Below are 20,438 nucleotides of genomic sequence, written 5' to 3' on the forward strand. Positions count from 1 at the left end.
TTGTTTTGTAGTTTGACTCTTAATTTCTTTCCGAGTGTTTTATGCACTTGCATATTTAATTATATAAAATCCTTGCGTATTCTCATATTTGAGAGGAGTAATATTGCTTATTAATAGCTGTAGAGTATAAACTTGCAGAGTCGTTAGATATTAGCAGTGGGATGGATAGGGTGTGTGCGTGCTGTGTGCGGGCGCAGGAGGAACTGGCCGTGGTTCACAAGCAGCTGAGCGTGCTGTTAGCCACGGTCAGCTGCCTTCAGGCTCCTGCCTCAAGGTGCAGTGATGGTGGAGGGTCTGGCGCGTCACTTGAGACACCCCAGGTGTTGCTTGCTGCATCCACTGATTCAGCCGCCAAGGCACCTTCTAGTGTACCCGGCGCGTTGGGGCCGCCCTTACCTCAGGGTGAGTGGCGGACTGCAATACATTCATGTCGCTCGAGGCGGAGGGCCAATGTGGAGGCTGGCTGGCTGACTTTGCCCATTCATCTTGTCGGTGGGCAAGTGGCCGCTCCTTCAGCAGGGCCCGAGCAGGCACACGGGGGCAAAGGCTTGCTGGTTATTGGGAGGTCCAACGTTAGGCGGGTGATGGAGCCCCTTAGGGAACTAGCGTACAGGGCTGGAAAGAAATTCAATGTGCACTCAGTTTGTCTGCCGGGGGGCCTCATCCAAAATGTGAAGGCGGCCTTGCCTGTGGCTAGTGAGCGTACGGGGTGCAGTCATCTGCAAGTAGTTGCTCCCGTCGGCACCAATGATGCCTGTCACTTGTGTTCTGAGGTGATCCTCAAATCGTAGAGGTGGCTGGTGGATTTGGTGAAGACCGCTGGCCCCGCACGTGGGGTGCAAGCAGAGCTCTCTGTTTCCAGCATTGTTCCCAGAGTGGATCGGGGTCCTTTCGTTTGGAGCCAAGTGGAGGGCCTCAACCACAGGCTTTGTCGACTCTGTGATGGTCTTGGCTGCAGATTTCTAGACTTGCACTATTGGGTGGGGAATTGTAGGATGCCCCTAGACAGGTCAGGGGTGCACTACACAAAGGAAGCGGCTACTCAGGGAGCAGAGTACTTGTGGCATGCACGTGGGGTTTTTTTAAGCTAGGCAGTAGTGCAAGGTGTCCTGATTAACACTCACCAGTCGACATGTAGGCAGGGAAATCAAGAGCCACTCAGTATATATTAGCAGTAAATTTTGAGCGTGTTCGGAATAAATTTCTTGAATTTACTGCCCTCCAGGAAGCATGTGGCACAAAAATTATTCTTGGGACTGAGACCCGGTTGAACCCCGAGATAGGAAGTTCTGAAATATTTAGTGAGGGTTGGAACATATCGGAAAGACAGATTAGACACAATAGGAGGTGGTGTCTTCATTGCAGTTGACAAAAATATTGTGTCTACTGAGGTCGAAGTAGAGTGTGATTGTGAAGTTATCTGGACACGTTTAACAGGGCTAGGGGAAATAAAGTTAATGGTGGGGTGTTATTACCAGCCATCAGGTTCCACTGTGACAGTTCTAGAATCATTCAAAGGGAGTCTACATTCTGTATCGCAGAAGTACCCAGATCATACTATATTAGTCAGAGGCGACTTCAACCTACCTAGTATAGACTCGAATGTCTATGGATTCATTACAGGTGGTACAGACAAGCCATCAGGTGAATTACTTTTGAACACATTATCCGAAAACTGTCTTGATCAGCTAAATTGACAGCCAACGTGTAATGGAAATATTTTAGATCTGGTAGCCACGAACACACCAGACCTCATCGACAGTGTCAGTGTAGAGACAGAGATTAGTGATCATGATGTTGTCATTACGACTATGGTTACAAAAGTTAAAAAGTCGGTCAAGAGGGCTAGGAGGGTATTCTTAATAGAAAGAGCAGATGAGCAGTTGTTAGCATCCCACTTAGTAAATGACTCAGCTTCATTTACTTCTGATATGATGGACGTGGAAGAATTATGGGCAAATTTTAAACACATTGTAAATCACGCATTGGACAAGTATGTGCCAAAAAAGTGGGTTATGGATGGAAAAGACTCACTGTGGTTTAACAGCGCAATTTGGAGAATGCTCAGGAAGCAAAGGCAGTTGCACTTGTGGTACAAGAAAGATCAGGAGAATGAGGACAGGCAAAAGTTAGTAGAGATTCGTGCTGCTGTAAAAAGCGCAATGTGCAAAGCATTCAACCACTACCACCATCATACCTTATCAAAAGATCTTGCTGAAAACCCAAGGAAATTCTGGTCTTACGTAAAATCAGTAAGCGGGTCAAAGGCTTCCATCCAGTCACTCACTGATCAGTCTGGCCTGGCAACAGAAGACAGTAAAACGAAAGCTGAAATTTTAAGTTTAGCATTTGAGAAATCTTTCACACAGGAGGATCGTACAAACATACCGCCATTTGAGTCTCGTACAGATTCCCGTATGGAGGACATAGTGATAGACATCCCTGGGGTTGTGAAGCAGCTGAATGGGTTGAAAATAAATAAATCGCCAGGTCCTGATGGGATTCCAGTTCGGTTTTATAGAGAGTACTCTACTGCATTGGCTCGTTACTTAGCTTGCATTTATCGTGAATCTCTTGCTCAACATGAAGTCCTGAGTCACTGGAATAAAGCGCAGGTGACGCCTGTATATAAGAAGGGTAGAAGGACAGAGCCTGAAAATTACAGACCAATATCCTTAACATCGGTTTGTTTAAGGATTCTCAAACATATTCTCAGTTCAAATATAATGAGTTTCCTTGAGACAGAGAAGTTGCTGTCCATGCATCAGAATGGCTTTAGAAAGCATCGCTCCTGCGAAATGCAACTCGTCCTTTTTTCACATGATATCTTGCGAACCATGGATGAAGGGTATCAGACAGATGCCATATTCCTTGACTTCCAGAAAGCATTTGACTCAGTGCCCCACTGCAGACTCCTAACTAACGTATGAGCACATGGGATTGGTTCCCAAGTATGTGAGTGGCTCGAAGACTTCTTAAGTAATAGAACTCAATATGTTGTCCTTGATGGTGAGTGCTCAATGGAGGTGAGGGCATCATCTGGAGTGCCCCAGGGAAGTGTGGTAGGTCCACTGTTGTTTCCTATCTACATAAATGATCTTTTGGATAGGGTGGATAGCAATGTGCGGCTGTTTGCTGATGATGCTGTGGTGTACAGAAAGGTGTCGTAGTTGAGTGACTGTAGGAGGATACAAGATGACTTGGACAGAATTTGTGATTGGTGTAAAGAATGGCAGCTAACTCTAAATATAGATAAATGTAAATTAATGCAGATGAATAGGAAAGAGAATCCTGCAATGTTTGAATACTCCATTAGTAATGTAGCGCTTGACACAGTCACGTTGATTAAATATTTGGGTGTAACATTGCAGAGCGATATAAAGTGGGACAAGCATGTAATGGCAGTTGTGGGCAAGGCGGATAGTCGTCTTTGGTTCATTGGTAGAATTTTGAGAAGATGTGGTTCATCTGTAAAAGAGACCACTTATAGAACACTAATACGACCTATTCTTGAGTACTGCTCGAGCATTTGGGATCCCTATCAGGTTGGATTGAGGGAGGACATAGAAGGAATTCAGAGGCGGGCTGCTAGATTTGTTACTGGTAGGTTTCATCACGTGAATGTTACGGAAATGCTTCAGGAACTTGGGTGGGAGTCTCTAGAGGAAAGGAGGAGTTCTTTTCATGAATCGCTACTGAGGAAATTTAGAGAACCAGCATTTGAGGCTGACTGCAGTACAATTTCACTGCCACCAACTTACATTTTGCGGAAAGACCACAAAGATAAAATAAGAGAGATTAGGGTTCATACAGAGGCATATAGGCAGTCATTTTCCCCTCGTTCTGTTTGAGAATGGAACAGGGAGAGAAGATGCTAGTTGTGGTACAAGGTACCCTCTGCCACGCACCGTATAATGGTTTGCGGAGTATGTATGTAGATGTAGATTGGTTTTCAGGTTATAGATAGCTGTGTGTGACATTGATGTGATGTTGAACTCAATGGAGAGGGATTTAGGAAAGGAAGGTGAGGCCAGATTAGAAGTGAGAAACTTGTTAAAGGACAACTGGATGGAAAGGGTGGAGGATCATGGCTGGAGTGACCTTTGTACTGCTTTAAACATGGTTCTGTGTGAGGTGTTGGTTTACTATTGTCAATGGAGTGAGTGGTGAAGAAATGGTTGCACTATAGAAAACAAGTAAAGGAAAGTCAGGTCAGGTTGAACTTAGATTTAGGACTAATGGTGAGGGCATTAGAAAGTTCTGAGACTTCCACATATTTCAGAGTTTTTACAGGAAGGTTGATAACAGTGTTACATTATGGGTGTTCAGTGTACTTCATGGAGGATGGAGGAAATTTTGGGTATGCAGGAGGCAGAATAAGTCAGCAACGCAAGATCGGGGAGCAATGTGGTATGGCAGGGAGCTTGTATTGTAGTAGTAATCTTATTCTTGACAATAGGTAATGCCATGCAATGTGGGCATAGGGTAGTAATTCTGGGACAGCTTCCACAGATGGTGGTGGGAATGCTGTAATAACTGTTGAAGGGCAAGAGTTTCTATTGCAGAAATAACATACAGGAAATTGTGGTCACTGAGTGAAAGGATTTTGTGAAGTAGATGCTGTCAAATATGGTAGGATGGGTGACAGTCCAAGATGCCAGTTTTAACAGTAAGCTTGTTAGGAGGTATACCATGTGCCAGCCAAGATTTCAGAAAGAGGACATGTGACTGGAGTTTAGCTAGGACAAAGGATAGTTTTCAGAGTTGGCTGAGTCAGACACAGTTGCAGTCCCATGCACCCACACACCACCTCTTACTGCAGTGCATTCAGGCATTTCCTACCCTGTAAAAGGCAGGATCATGTGTGAAAGCACCCATGTTACATATCAGCTATGCTGCAATTACAGTGCAGCATTTCATGTGTACGTGAGAAGTAACCAACTGTCTACTTTCATGAATTGCCGACATCAAATTGTTGCAAATGGCAAACTGGACCATCCAGTTGTCGAACATGCTGCATGCTACAACACAGATGATTTCAACAGCTGCTTCACTAAGCAAACCATTTGGGTAATCCTTTCCAACACTGGTTTCTCTGAACCATGCAAGTGGCAATTGTCTCTCCAGCATATCCAGTGGTCTTCCAATCATCCTGACCTAAGTGGTCTAGCAGTTAGCATTGCTGCCTCTGCGTCACTGGGTCCTGGGTTCAATTCCCAGCCAGGTTGGTGAATTTCTCCGCCCAGGGACTGTGTGTTTGTGTTGTCCACATCATTTCATCATCATCATCATTCGTGACAGAGGTTAGAATGGAATGTGAAAAAAATTGGACTGTGAAAATTGGGAATTTGCGTGGGTGCTGATGACTGTGCAGTTGAGCACCCCACAAACTAAACATCATCATCATCATCCTGCCTTATATTTCTGCTAACCCACTTCCCAATGCCTCACCTCATCTCTTCTGTCCAAGCCACTCCTTCCCCATATGGATCACATAATGTTTTCTCACTTTTCTTCCCTTCACTGTGTGAGCATTCTCCCTCTCCTTTGGTCCCTCCCCCTTTCTGTTCCTCCCCTCTCACCCATACCGCCCGCTCGCTCCCCTCCTGCCCCCTCGCCTCCTGCTCCGTCTCTCCCCTCTGAACCCCTCCTTCACCTGCCATCGCAGCCCTTCCATCCCTTACCCTCCCATCCCTCCCTCCCTCTCCCTTCCCACCAATCCCTCCCCCTCTTGTCCCTCCTTCCCCTGCCAAATGCATCCCTCTGCCTCCTGTCAGTCACTCCACCCTTCCCTCTCGCTCCTGTCTCTCCCATCCCGCACACTCCCTCCCTTCCTGCATCCTCCTTCCCCTTCTGCACCCTGTTTCACCTCCCACACCCTTGCTCCTCTCCCACATCCCCATCTCTCCTCCTCCCATCCCTCCCTTCCCCCTCCTGTCCCTCCCTCCCCCTGCTGTTCCTCCCTCTCCATCCCTCCACATCCTGTCCCTCCCTCCACCCTCCTGTCCTTTCCTGCACCCTCCTTTGCCTCTTTCCAACCTCCTGCCCTTTCCCTCTCCCCTTTTGCAGTGTCCATTCATACAGATGGACAGATGGTTGATGATAAGCACACATAGAAGTCTATGCAGCAGTTGCAGCAGAGCTCATACATGACATAACTAAGAGGGGAGTTCAGTAAGTAATGCAACGCATTTTCCTCAGCTAATTTCAGTTGAAAAAATGCAGCATTTGTTGTGGGACATCATGGAATATTCTCATTTTTGTTCCTACAGTTCTGTGAAGGTCCAACAGGTGATAGCACAGTAGCTTTCAAACTGCAATCTGTAACAGCATTTGAAGCAGAGAGCTGTTACTGAGTTTCTTTCACCAGAAAACCAGAGAATCACAAATCTTCATAGGCACTTGCAGAATCTCTATTCTGACCTGGCAGCAAACAAAAGCATGGTGAGCCATTGGGTGAGACAACTGTCATCATCACAACGAGGTCATGCTGACCTCTCTAGTCTCCTGTGTGCTGTCCAGCTATGCGTGCTTGTGGATCCTGCAATGCTGGAACATACAGACACTCTCATTTGAGGTAATCAAGGGATCACAATCAAACACTTCTGCACAACTCAATGTCTCTGTTGGTGGCATTGACACAGTCATCAGAAGCTCACAAAACTTAATTGGACTGCTCTTCCTTGTCCACCCTACATCTCCTACCTCCCACCTTCCAACTTCCATCTGTTTGCCCAATGATAGATGGACTTCATGGGAAGCAGTATATGGATACTGATGCAATGAGATGTAAGGTGGTGTAAGGCTGTTGCACCAAATGGAGGTTATGTTGATAAATGGGGTTTTGTAGCCAAAAGAGTGAAGAATAATAAAGTGTATTGGACTCCTGAATTAAACAAACCTGCTTTCAGATGCAAATGTGTGTTGCATTACTTATTGAATGTCTTGTATACTTTAACTTATGGGCTGGCCTCTGATGGGGTAGAATATGCCTGTGATGGGGATTGAAGTAGCGCACGCTGAGTGGATGCAAGAGGCAAAGGTATTTTGTAGACTGGGTGAGTGATGGAAAATCACACTGTGAAGGTATTGAATCTTGTCGTTAGAAGTCACAGGACATAAATGCTGTCGTTTTATCAGACACCAAGGTGCTTGGGGGTGCTTTCTAGGTCAAAGGCCTTATCCAAGGCCATGGTAGTGGCAGTAGTAGTGCACATGGAACCTAAAAACAGGCCAGCAGAATCTAAATGCACATTTTCCTACACAGTATGAGCAGCTTTTTATGAGCTTAGAAGTCCATTTTCTTCAGTAAGAAAATAAGATTGCTGCTGGACTTAGAGGATACACAAAAAAATGAAATATGTATTTCACATTTTTTATCACATTTAATAAATTTATTATTATTATACTTTATATTTGAACCATGATACCATTTTGTGTTAAATGAAGATCATTAGGGACATAAAATGTTTAAATTACAAGATGAACTGTTTTAGGTTGCCCAAGTTGCTGCAAGTGCTTTGGGGATTTCAGTGGATCTTGTAAACATAAGGCCAACCACTAGCTTTACATCTCCCAATAATTATGCAACAGGAGGAAGTCAAACTAGTGAATGCTGTGCATATGTAAGTAAATGCACAATTTCATGAGAAAATAATTGCCTTTGATAATTTCATTTGTATTTTTTATCTTCATATGACTAGAATTAATGTTTACAGGCAACACAGCGTGCTTGTGAGATATTGAAGCAAAGACTGGCTCCCATACGAAGAAAAATGACAAACCCAACATGGCAAGAACTTATTACCCAAGCTAATGCAGAATTCGTAGATCTCTCTGCAAGTTTCATGATGTATGTATTCTCATTCATTTTACTAAATAGCCTGGAAAGTGCCATATTACAATTTTGGAACTTAATTATTTATGTTTTAATGTAACAAAATATACCAGACAATATGTATGCATTAAATCTGTTTCACTTTTGATGTTAATGGAGTCTTTCAGCAGCAATTTGTAGGACAGTTAATTTTTACATTAGTTGAGGCATCATTTTCATTTACTTTATTTTGTATTTATTTATTTTTTTACACTAAATTATTGTAAACTGATTGTATTTTGTTGTTTTACTGCAAGTAGATACCAAATTTGTAAGCTACTTTTGCTAAGGGATTATGTATGAGTCACCTGTTTCAAAACTCACAAAATATGTATTGTATTGTATTGTATTTTTTATTGGGCCTGTTTTCAACATAGCAGCTTATGCATAAGACATTGGACAAGTCAAGTTATAAATAAACAGGCTGAAAGTCATTACAAGGCATACATATTTAAGGTTACGTAAGTATTTATATAACACATTTCAGAAATTTAAATATTGTTCAATGGAGTAAAAGCAGTGATGCTGTAAATATGACTTAAGAGATTTTCCAAATGTATTGACCTCAGTGATAGCTTTTATGTTTTCAGGAAGTTTGTTATAAAGCTTAACTCCCATGTGAAAAGTACCTTTTTGGCACAGTGCTGTGCTGATTTGAGTCATATGTAAAAGTTTCTGTTTAGTCTGGTAAAGTGCTCATGTATATCACAGTTTTTTTGCAGTCTCCGGTCCTTGCCTATTACATTTAATTTAAAGAACAAAAGGGTTTCTATAATGTATACACATGGTAATGGAGGAATACCAGATTTCTTAAACAGGAGTTTACAAGAGTCTCTAGGCTTGCACCCAAACAAGATTCTAATGGCCCTTTTTTGTAGTTTAAAAGTTGTTGGACAGATAAAAAATTTACTCACTATATGGTGACAGGAGAAAACATATATAAAAAGGCACTGTAATTTTGCATGACTTCAGAGCCAGTGGCGCCTTCTTCTGGTAGAAGGGTTGAAGGTGCAGGAAGAGAGAGACGAGCGACAAGGTCTGGTGAGATTTAGGAAATGGGGAGAGTTTGGGGGGACTTACCAGATGGTTGAGACAGTCTTTCCTTCTTATTCCATCTGGTAAGTCTTGCCTGACCTGTGCTTCTGGGTGACTTCTCTGAACTCTCCACATTTCCTAAACCTCGCCAGACCTTTTCTTTCATCTCCCTTCCTGCCCCCTCAACCCTTCTGCCAGAAGAAGGAGCCACTGGCTTCAAAATCTTGCAGATTTTAATACCTTTTTATATCTGTGTTCTCCTGCTGCCACTTGGTGAGTAGGTTTTTTAAATAATTGAGTTAGGTGGGTCAGACAGTGTGAGAAGTTGTAGAGAAATATGTACCAGATGGCTGTTGATCCTGATGATCCATAGGTCACATAATTCCAAATCAAACACAAACTCCACCATATACTATTATTTCCCATAATTTTTACATTAGTTGAGGGATCTTTTTCATTTAATTTATTTTGTAATTATTTATGTTTCTTACACTAAATTACTGTAAACTGGTTGTATTTTGTTGTTTTACTGTAAGTAGATACATAATCTTAGCAGTCTATTTTTATTTGTTTAAACATTCAGTTTGTTTCATTATTAACATTAAGGTAATTGCTATATTTCTGATTTCATATTTGTTGTCACATGATATGAAGCTGTAACCTAATTTGCTTCATCTTGTACAAATCCCCTTTCCACATCTCCTTTTTTCCTCTTTATATTTTTTATGCCTTTTTAATATATTTATTGTTTTATCACAAGTTCAAGTCAAGACTATTTTACTCTGTGAATTCTGTAACACATTTTCATTCCCAATATTGTTTCCAACTTTTGTCAGTTTCTTACCTTTTTGATGGTAATAGACTGTTATCTGATGATGGCCTTTGAAGCTAATGAAACCATGTTACATTTGGTACACATGGTTTTTACATTGATATATACACCTTTATTCTGAAAGAACAAAAATGAGGTGACTTACCGAACAAAAGCGCTGGCAGGTCAATAGACGCACAAACAAACACAAACATACACACAAAATTCAAGCTTTCGCAACAAACTGTTGCCTCATCAGGAAAGAGGGAAGGAGAGGGGAAGACGAAAGGAAGTGGGTTTTAAGGGAGAGGGTAAGGAGTCATTCCAATCCCGGGAGCGGAAAGACTTACCTTAGGGGGAAAAAAGGACAGGTATACACTCGCACGCACGCACATATCCATCCACACATACAGACACAAGCAGACATATTTAAAGACAAAGAGTTTGGGCAGAGATGTCAGTCGAGGTAGAAGTGTAGAGGCAAAGAAGTTGAAAGACAGGTGAGGTATGAGTGGCGGCAACTTGAAATTAGCGGAGATTGAGGCCTGGCGAATGATGAGAAGAGAGGATATACTGAAGGGCAAGTTCCCATCTCCGGAGTTCGGATAGGTTGGTGTTGGTGGGAAGTATCCAGATAACCCGGACGGTGTAACACTGTGCCAAGATGTGCTGGCTGTGCACCAAGGCATGTTTAGCCACAGGGTGATCCTCATTACCAACAAACACTGTCTGCCTGTGTCCATTCATGCGAATGGACAGTTTGTTGCTGGTCATTCCTACATAGAATGCATCACAGTGTAGGCAGGTCAGTTGGTAAATCACGTGGGTGCTTTCACACGTGGCTCTGCCTCTGATCGTGTACACCTTCCGGGTTACAGGACTGGAGTAGGTGGTGGTGGGAGGGTGCATGGGACAGGTTTTGTATCGGAGGCGGTTACAAGGATAGGAGCCAGAGGGTAGGGAAGGTTGTTTGGGGATTTCATAGGGATGAACTAACAGGTTACGAAGGTTAGGTGGACGGCGGAAAGACACTCTTGGTGGAGTGGGGAGGATTTCATGAAGGATGGATCTCATTTCAGGGCAGGATTTGAGGAAGTCGTATCCCTGCTGGAGAGCCACATTCAGAGTCTGGTCCAGTCCCGGAAAGTATCCTGTCACAAGTGGGGCACTTTTGTGGTTCTTCTGTGGGGGATTCTGGGTTTGAGGGGACGAGGAAGTGGCTCTGGTTATATGCTTCTGTACCAGGTCGGGAGGGTAATTGCGGGATGCGAAAGCTGTTTTCAGGTTGTTGGTGTAATGATTCAGGGATTCCGGACTGGAGCAGATTCGTTTGCCACAAAGACCTAGGCTGTAGGGAAGGGACCGTTTGATGTGGAATGGGTGGCAGCTGTCATAATGGAGGTACTGTTGCTTGTTGGTGGGTTTGATGTGGACGGACGTGTGAAGTTGGCCATTGGACAGGTGGAGGTCAACGTCAAGGAAAGTGGCATGGGATTTGGAGTAGGACCAGGTGAAACTGATGGAACCAAAGGAGTTGAGGTTGGAGAGGAAATTCTGGAGTTCTTCTTCACTGTGAGTCCAGATCATGAAGATGTCATCAATAAATCTGTACCAAACTTTGGGTTGGCAGACTTGGGTAACCAAGAAGGCTTCCTCTAAGCGACCCATGAATAGGTTGGCGTACGAGGGGGCCATCCTGGTGCCCATGGCTGTTCCCTTTAATTGTTGGTATGTCTGGCCCTCAAAAGTGAAGAAGTTGTGAGTCAGGATGAAGCTGGCTAAGGTGATGAGGAAAGAGGTTTTAGGTAGGGTGGCAGGTGATCGGCGTGAAAGGAAATGCTCCATCGCAGCGAGGCCCTGGACGTGCGGAATATTTGTGTATAAGGACGTGGCATCAATGGTTACAAGGATGGTTTCCGGGGGTAACAGATTGAGTAAGGGTTCCAGGCGTTCAAGGAAGTGGTTGGTGTCCTTGATGAAGGATGGGAGACTGCATGTAATGGGTTGAAGGTGTTGATCTACGTAGGCAGAGATACGTTCTGTGGGGGCTTGGTAACCAGCTACAATGGGGGGGCCGGGATGATTGGGTTTGTGGATTTTAGGAAGAAGGTAGAAGGTAGGGGTGCGGGGTGTCGGTGGGATCAGGAGGTTGATGGAGTCAGGTGAAAGGTTTTGCAGGGGGCCTAAGGTTCTGAGGATTCCTTGAAGCTCCGCCTGGACATCGGGAATGGGGTTACCTTGGCAAACTTTGTATGTGGTGTAGTCTGAAAGCTGACGCAGTCCCTCAGCCACATACTCCCGACGATCAAGTACCACGGTCGTGGAACCCTTGTCCGCCGGAAGAATGACGATGGATCGGTCAGCCTTCAGATCACGGATAGCCTGGGCGTCAGCAGTGGTGATGTTGGGTGTAGGATTAAGGTTTTTTAAGAAGGATTGAGATGCAAGGCTGGAAGTCAGAAATTCCTGGAAGGTTTGGAGAGGGTGATTTTGAGGAAGAGGAGGTGGGTCCCGCTGTGACGGAGGACGGAACTGTTCCAGGCAGGGTTCAATTTGGATGGTGTCTTGAGGAGTCGGATCATTAGGAGTAGGATTAGGATCATTTTTCTTCGTGGCAAAGTGATACTTCCAGCAGAGAGTATTGGATGAAATTTTATAGGCAAGGAAATAAAGATAGTATGCACATAATAAAAGAATGCTGTGAATGGAAATTTAGCAGAGTATTTTGTCATGAATAATAGTTCATTACTCATGCCACCTGTTGCCATTTCAGGCAGGTGACATTGTAAGGAAAGTATGTAAGTGAAGCACAGATGAATGGGTAATCATTCTAGGGAAAATGTGAGCTGCAAATGGGTAAATCTACTGACATAAGCAAATATGACAGATTACCCCAGGGGGCTCACATCTATTTTGTGAGTATATGGATGGCCACCATGAGGCTGCAGCCTTTGCACTGATATTTCTCTTTCCATGCTGCTTGTCTGTCTTATTCTTTCTTCATGTCTACCTTTCCAGTGTAAGGTCTTCTTGGTGGTGATTTTGCTTGGATATGGTTTTTGTGTTTTGGACACTTATTTTCTTACCTTCCTGTCTTCTACATCTTCTCATTATTAATCATATGATCCCCTTGTTGAGTTAAATTTGCTACTTCTCTTCTAAATTTCACAGAAATGTAGATCATACTGGGAAGGACACCCAGTGCAGTATATGTTCTGCCTTTGTGCCTTTCTCTCCTTGCACCCTTCTTTCTTGAAGTTGTACTATGCATAAAATCCAGTACAACAGCCATTCTATTGTGGGCAAAGTCATCAACTACCTGCATGGTGGTTGCCCCATGATCATGCAGGTATTGTACTTTTGGTGCCTGAGCTGGAAACACCCCATGCAAGCCAAGGAGTACATCCCCATAATGTCTGGGGCAAAGGGACTCCAGGCAATGATTTGCTGGCCAGGTAGCTGTAGTTGGATGGCACCTATTAGGAAGCCCCCTTTTAGGGTGGTTGATACCATGGCAGAAGATTTGCACATGATGTGGATTATACCTTCTTCTGCTTGTAGCTCCAAGGTCCCAGCTCTCTGAAGCTAAGACATATTACAGTGTGGCAAGGCATAACCATAAAATGTTCCCTTCCATGGCTATGCCATAGAATAGGGCTTAGAGAGAAGACGAGAAATACTCCTGCAACTATTTTTTTATTTTTTTTATAACAGACAGGGATTTATTTTTGACTACAAAGCCTTTGTTCTCCATTGATCATCTTGAGGACAGGTTTGGGGATGTGACAATTATGTAAAAGATGAAAAGTGGCTCCATTATGCTTAAAATGTACTCCCCCAAACAGTCATCGATGCTGCTGCCTGTGACAAGCTGAATGATATTCTTGTCTCTATAACTCCCATATGAATACATATAGTACTGGTTATCATTTTCCACTGAGATCTTGTTTACAGACTGATGACAAGTTGTGTGCTAATTTGGATCAATGATCCATCATACCCATCAGGGACTAAAGAAAACAGTGTGAATACGGGAGCTTTCATTTTGGCCTTTGAAGGTGACTGTGATGAAGCAAGCTGTGATCTCTTCACTTCCTCCTGTTGTGCCATCTGCCTCCTCAAATTCATTTTATATTTATTTTTGTCTACTTACCATTAACATGCATGAGTATAATCTACATTTCCAGAAAAGAGAAGGGTTGGCCCTCAGTCTCAAGGAATATAGGACTAGGTCTACTTTGTGCTTAGTTTTGTGTATGTGATTAATTCCTAATCTATTTTGACCATTCATAGTTAATATCTTTTGTTTTAGGATGAAATCAATGTGTTTCATGACTTAGATTCTATTATTGACTATAAACAAATATAAATTCTGTACTAATTATAAACATTTGGAAGAAGACCTACTAGGATTCTTAAAGTACCTGTTTGGCTCTATTTGGAAATATATTAGCAAAGCCAGCACTTAATTAATTCCAAAATAATTACCAGTTTTGTCAAAAGTATTGTTTGTATAACTATATCTGTTAATTTCATTAATTAAACAAATAATTAAGCCTAACCTTTGTGGTAGAAGGAACTGTTAAAAAGGAGGAGCTTTTTGATGTATTCAGTTAATTGAATGAGTTATGTTTTAATTGTAATTTCTGTAACTTAAACATAAAACAGTGTATAGTTTCAGTGCCTGCTATTGAGAGGGTATATAAAGCACTGAGTTTTGGTCCCAAGATAGTCAGTCCACAGCCGATTTTCAGACAGGAAATATGTATTGGTTAGAGTAACAACAATGCATCAACTTGATAGTGGAATAAGAAATATGTATTTTTTAGAGTAACAGCAATGCATCAGCTTAACATTGGAATAAGTGTAACACAAATAGGCCATGTATTAGAACAACTAATGACAATGTATGTTTAATTTATTTGAAAAATAGTGTTACACATAGTGCATTATTCTGCAAGAACTGTGAACTGTGTGATTAGGATTTTACTGCTCATAGATGTTCAGCACCAAACTTTTGTAGCAGTATGCTGATGTTGAATGCAACATATTAATGAGGCTTATCAACATTTAACAATAGTGAACTGGCCATATAACTGCGTAATATTGGGCAGATGTAAACAGTGAAAGTAAAGAACTGTGAAACGCAATTGTGCAACTGTCGGCTACATCACTTACAGTATTTAGTGTTGAACTTCCACTCCCCATTTTTCAGCCAGTATAACAATGCAGTAAATCAACACCAAGGACTATCAACAAAGAAATAAAGTAGGTGAATGTCACATATGGTGCCATTTTGGGTGAGGACTATTGTATTTGGACACAATAAACAAGGACTTGTTAACTCTGAACAGTGAACAGTGCAGTTTGAACAGAATGACTGAATTTACATTATATGTAGCACCAGTATTACTGAAAACAGTGAAAAGACTAATTGACAGTGAAAATTTATTACAGTATTCCAAAAGTTTGATTGTGTGTGAACAAGTAACACTAGAATAACACCAGAAAATTGTTGGTCGACGTTATGGGGACAGCCATTATGAAGAGAAGTCGCAGCAGCCACTCAGTGTGCCAGCTGGACTCAACCCAACTGATATAAACAAGTGGGGTTTGGACAGTTGGGAGTAACTACAGCAGCAGCAGGAGACAAGTGAATAAAAATAAGGTGATTCATAGCAAAAACCGTTTTATGTTAATGGTACATAATGAGTGGCCTTAATGAACAAGACAATGTGATGGAGGAGAATGAACAACAGGGGAGTGATGTGATTGATAATGAAGCTGTAGAGGTTAAGTTTCTAAATGAACAGAAAGACTTAATGTTGACTGATTCAGTAGATAATAGTGGTTATAAATCAAACATGACTGTAACTTTGAAAAATGGGGATGAAAGTCATACTATAGATGTGATGATAAAAGCATCATCTACAATGTGTGGTGATATGAGCAAAATGGATGAAAACAGTACTGAAGTGGGTGAAATTGTTAAGGCTAAGGAGGAAGAATCTAGTAGGGAAAGTCAGAAAAGGCAAAAGTTTATGGCAGATGGCAAACTTTAAGCAATGTTAAGACAAATCATGAGACAGACAGCTGGGGTAAGCATTATCACCGCATAATTGCATCCAACACAGAATGTTGAACCCCCTACTTGCTTAGTTTACCTGGTTTAATCCAGAATTACCACAATCTCCCCCTTTCTGTTCCTTGAATTTCTCCTATCATTTCCATGCCCATTCTAGCTATCCTCCACAGAAGCATTACTTGAGTTTCTACTGGAATTAGTTATGTTCATCCTATCTATCTGAAACTCTCTCCCTGATTTATTATTATCATCAAAATTCCTCTTATAATCTTCCACTGAGGGCTTCAGCCTCTCCACTTCATCAACATAATTCAAAAAATCACTAATATTACCCCTAGGGGCAGGTACAAGCAATTCTCTAACTTTCTCATGCAACTTAGTTTCTAAACCCATAATTATTGATTCACTACCTAGCTCTTGGTCCAAATATTTCAGTTTGATTATCCAAAACCTTTCACAGTACTCTTCCTAGAGTCAAATCTCCCTGCTCCCCAAAATTCATTCCAAATTCTCTCCTGCTTCTCTTTGGACAAATATTCATCTAAAAATGCTTTCTTAAAGCTATGCCATACAAACACACACACACACACACACACACACACAAACACAAACACACACACACACACACACATATATATATTTAAAAACAAAGATGATGTGACTTACCATACGAAAGTGCTGGCAGGTCGATAGAAACACAAACAGACACATGCATACACACAAAATTCAAGCTTTCGCAACAAACTGTTGCCTCATCAGGAAAGAGGGAAGGAGAGGGAAAGACGAAAGGATGTGGATTTTAAGGGAGAGGGTAATGAGTCATTCCAATCCCGGGAGCGGAAAGACTTACCTTAGGGGGAAAAAAGGACGGGTATACACTCGCGCGCACACACACACACACACATATCCACACATAGTGCTGGCATGTTGATAGACACACCTGTGGTGAACTTGGGTTGGTAAACAACGATGTGCACAAAGGTTAGATGGGTGTGTTGCCCACAAAACACGTTAAAGGGTGGAGAAATTTGGGAAAATTTCGAAAAAACTTTGTGTAAATGTATTAAAAGGAGTGGTTTTGTGCCTCTGTCTTATCCAAAGGCTTCACCTTCAGCCCTACTCCCAGATTCAACCAAACAGCCCTCGTCAAAGATTTACTGTTCTACACTCGTACTCTCTGCTGGAAATATCACTTTGCCACGAAGAAAAATGATCCTAATCCCACTCCCCAAGACACTATCCAAATTGAACCCTGTCTGGAACAGTTACGTCCTCCGTCACAGTGGGACCCACCTCCTCTTCCTCAAAATCACCCTCTCCAAACCTTCTAGGAATTTCTCACTTCCAGCCCTACCTCTCAATCCTTCTTAAAATAACCTTAATCCTACTCCCAACATCACCACAGCTGAATCCCAGGCTATCCATGATCTGAAGGCTGACCGATCCATCGTCATTCTTCCGGCGGACGAGGATTCCACGACCGTGGTACTTGATCATCGGGAGTATGTGGCTGAGGGACTGCGCCAGCTTTCAGACAACACTACATACAAAGTTTGCCAAGGTAATCCCATTTCTGATGTCCAGGCAGAGCTTCAAGGAATCCTCAGAACCTTAGGCCCCCTACAAAACCTTTCACCTGACTCCATCAACCTCCTGACCCCACCGACACCCCGCACCCCTACCTTCTATCTACTTCCTTAGATTCACAAACCCAATCATCCCAGCCACCCCATTGTAGCTGGTTACCAAGCCCCCATAGAACGTATCTCTGCCTATGTAGATCAACACCTTCAACCCATTACAAGCAGTCTCCCATCCTTCATCAAAGACACCAACCACTTCCTCGAACACCTGGAATCCTTACCCAATCTGTTACCCCCAGAAACCATCCTTGTAACCATTGATGCCACTTCCTTATACACAAATATTCCTCACGTCCAGGGCCTCGCTGCGATGGAGCACTTCCTTTCACGCCGATCACCTGCCACCCTACCTAAAACCTCTTTCCTCATTACCTTAGCCAGCTTCATCCTGACTCACAACTTCTTCACTTTCGAAGGCCAGACATACCAACAATTAAAGGGAACAGCCATGGGTACCAGGATGGCCCCTCATATGCCAACCTATTTATGGGTCGCTTAGAGGAAGCCTTCTTGGTTACCCAGGACTGCCAACCCAAAGTTTGGTACAGATTTATAGATGACATCTTCATGATCTGGACTCACAGTGAAGAAGAACTTCAGAATTTCCTCTCCAACCTCAACTCCTTTGGTTCCATCAGATTCACCTGGTCCTACTCCAAATCCCATGCCACTTTCCTTGACGTTGACCTCCACCTGTCCAATGGCCAGCTTCACACGTCCGTCCACATCTAACCCACCAACAAGCAACAGTACCTCCATTATGACAGCTGCCACCCATTCCACATCAAACGGTCCCTTCCCTACAGCCTAGGTCTTTGTGGCAAACGAATCTGCTCCAGTCCGGAATCCCTGAACCATTACACCAACAACCTGAAAACAGCTTTCACATCCCGCAACTACCCTCCCGATCTGGTACAGAAGCAAATTACCAGAGCCACTTCCTCATCCCCTCAAACCCAGAACGTCCCACAGAAGAACCCCAAAACTGCCCCACTTGTGACAGGATACTTTCCGGGACTGTATCAGTCTCTGAATGTGGCTCTCCAGCAGGGATACGACTTCCTCAAATCCTGCCCTGAAATGAGATCCATCCTTCATGAAATCCTCCCCACTCCGCCATGAGTGTCTTTCCGCCGTCCACCTAACCTTCGTAACCTGTTAGTTCATCCCTATGAAATCCCCAAACCACCTTCCCTACCCTCTGGCTCCTATCCTTGTAACCGCCCCCGATGCAAAACCTGTCCCATGCACCCTCCCACCACCACCTACTCCAGTCCTGTAACCCGGAAGGTGTACACGATCAGAGGCAGAGCCACGTGTGAAAGCACCCACGTGATTTACCAACTGACTTGCCTACACTGTGATGCATTCTATGTGGGAATGACCAGCAACAAACTGTCCATTCGCATGAATGGACACAGGCAGACAGTGTTTGTTGGTAATGAGGATCACCCTGTGGCTAAACATGCCTTGGTGCACAGCCAGCACATCTTGGCACAGTGTTACACCGTCTGGGTTATCTGGATACTTCCCACCAACACCAACCTATCCGAACTCCGGAGATGGGAACTTGCCCTTCAGTATATCCTCTCTTCTTGTCATCCGCCAGGCCTCAATCTCCGCTAATTTCAAGTTGCCGCCACTCATACCTCACCTGTCTTTCAACAACTTCTTTGCCTCTACACTTCTGCCTTGACTGACATCTCTGCCCAAACTCTTTGTCTTTAAATATGTCTGCTTGTGTCTGTATGTGTGGATGGATATGTGCGTGTGTGCGAGTGTATACCTGTCCTTTTTTCCCCCTAAGGTAAGTCTTTCCGCTCCCGGGATTGGAATGACTCCTTACCCTCTCCCTTAAAACCCACTTCCTTTCGTCTTCCCCTCTCCTTCCCTCTTTCCTGATGAGGCAACAGTTTGTTGCGAAAGCTTGAATTTTGTGTGTATGTTTGTGTTTGTTTGTGTGTCTATCGACCTGCCAGCACTTTTGTTCGGTAAGTCACCTCATCTTTGTTTTTTATATATAATTTTTCCCACGTGGAATGTTTCCTTCCATTATATTTATTCTGAAAGATCTAGATCTGTCAGCTACATGACGTATGACTGAGCCTGTGTGACCTTCCCATTTCATACCTATACAAATCATTCCCCCAGATGTTTATTTGAGTTGACTAATTCCAATTGTGACTCATTGACTTTGTTGTCATAGGACACTTCATTTTAAGAAGTTGTCTATTTTTGCACCATTTTCAAATCTTATTAAGATCTGACTGAATATTAGAGCAGCCTTTTTTCAGACTGTGCTTCATTATAGATAACTGCATCATCTGCAAAATGTCTGTGGTTGCAATATTTATTGTCTGACAGCTCGTTAACATATAACATGAACACCAATGGTGCCAATACATTTCCATGGGGCACACTTGAAGGTACTTCTACTTTTGCTGTTGACTCTCCATCCTAAATACCATGCTATGTCCTCCCTACCAAGAAATCCTCAATCCAGTTACAAATTTTGTTTGATACCCCACATGATCACACTTTAACACTTTACTACACTGCTTTGTGGATGTGCAAAGCAAAGTTTCAACTCCCTTTTCATAGTTATTCTTGATGTGTAATTCTGGAAACTACATTGCAGATGGAAAGAACCTGCCTCTAGACTGATGTGACAGTTCATGACATGACATTGTGTAATGCTCTGCATAGCATTGTCAGTCAGGCACACACTGCTTTTTTTTATGGTGACTGTTGGTAGTTGCAAACAACCACGTGTGAACATAAAAAATATATAGTGCTTTTGTTACCTTTGGATGAGGCTACTCTTCAGTCCAACTTGCATTTCTGCTAATAAATGCATCAGGAATGCATGAATCAACCATAGGGATGTGTGTTGTGTTCCTTGCTGTTCACGCAGTATATTAATGATCTTGCAGACAATATTAATAGTAACCTCAAACTTTTAGCACATGATGCAGTTATCTGCAGTGA

At 42.9% G+C, this 20,438-nt stretch overlaps 1 protein-coding gene across 1 annotated transcript in view; it reads left to right on the forward strand.

Moving 5' to 3' along the window:
* The window catches only part of LOC124711217 (indole-3-acetaldehyde oxidase-like), a 243,070-nt gene that overhangs the window by 196,171 nt on the left and 26,461 nt on the right, over positions 1–20,438 (forward strand). Inside the window, exons 21-22 of the mRNA XM_047241173.1 lie at positions 7,497–7,625; positions 7,719–7,852. Of these exons, the coding sequence (XP_047097129.1) occupies positions 7,497–7,625; positions 7,719–7,852 (263 nt within the window). The remainder of the gene's footprint in view (positions 1–7,496; positions 7,626–7,718; positions 7,853–20,438) is intronic.

Source organism: Schistocerca piceifrons, chromosome 8, assembly GCF_021461385.2.
Source record: "Schistocerca piceifrons isolate TAMUIC-IGC-003096 chromosome 8, iqSchPice1.1, whole genome shotgun sequence".
NCBI lineage: Eukaryota > Metazoa > Arthropoda > Insecta > Orthoptera > Acrididae > Schistocerca > Schistocerca piceifrons.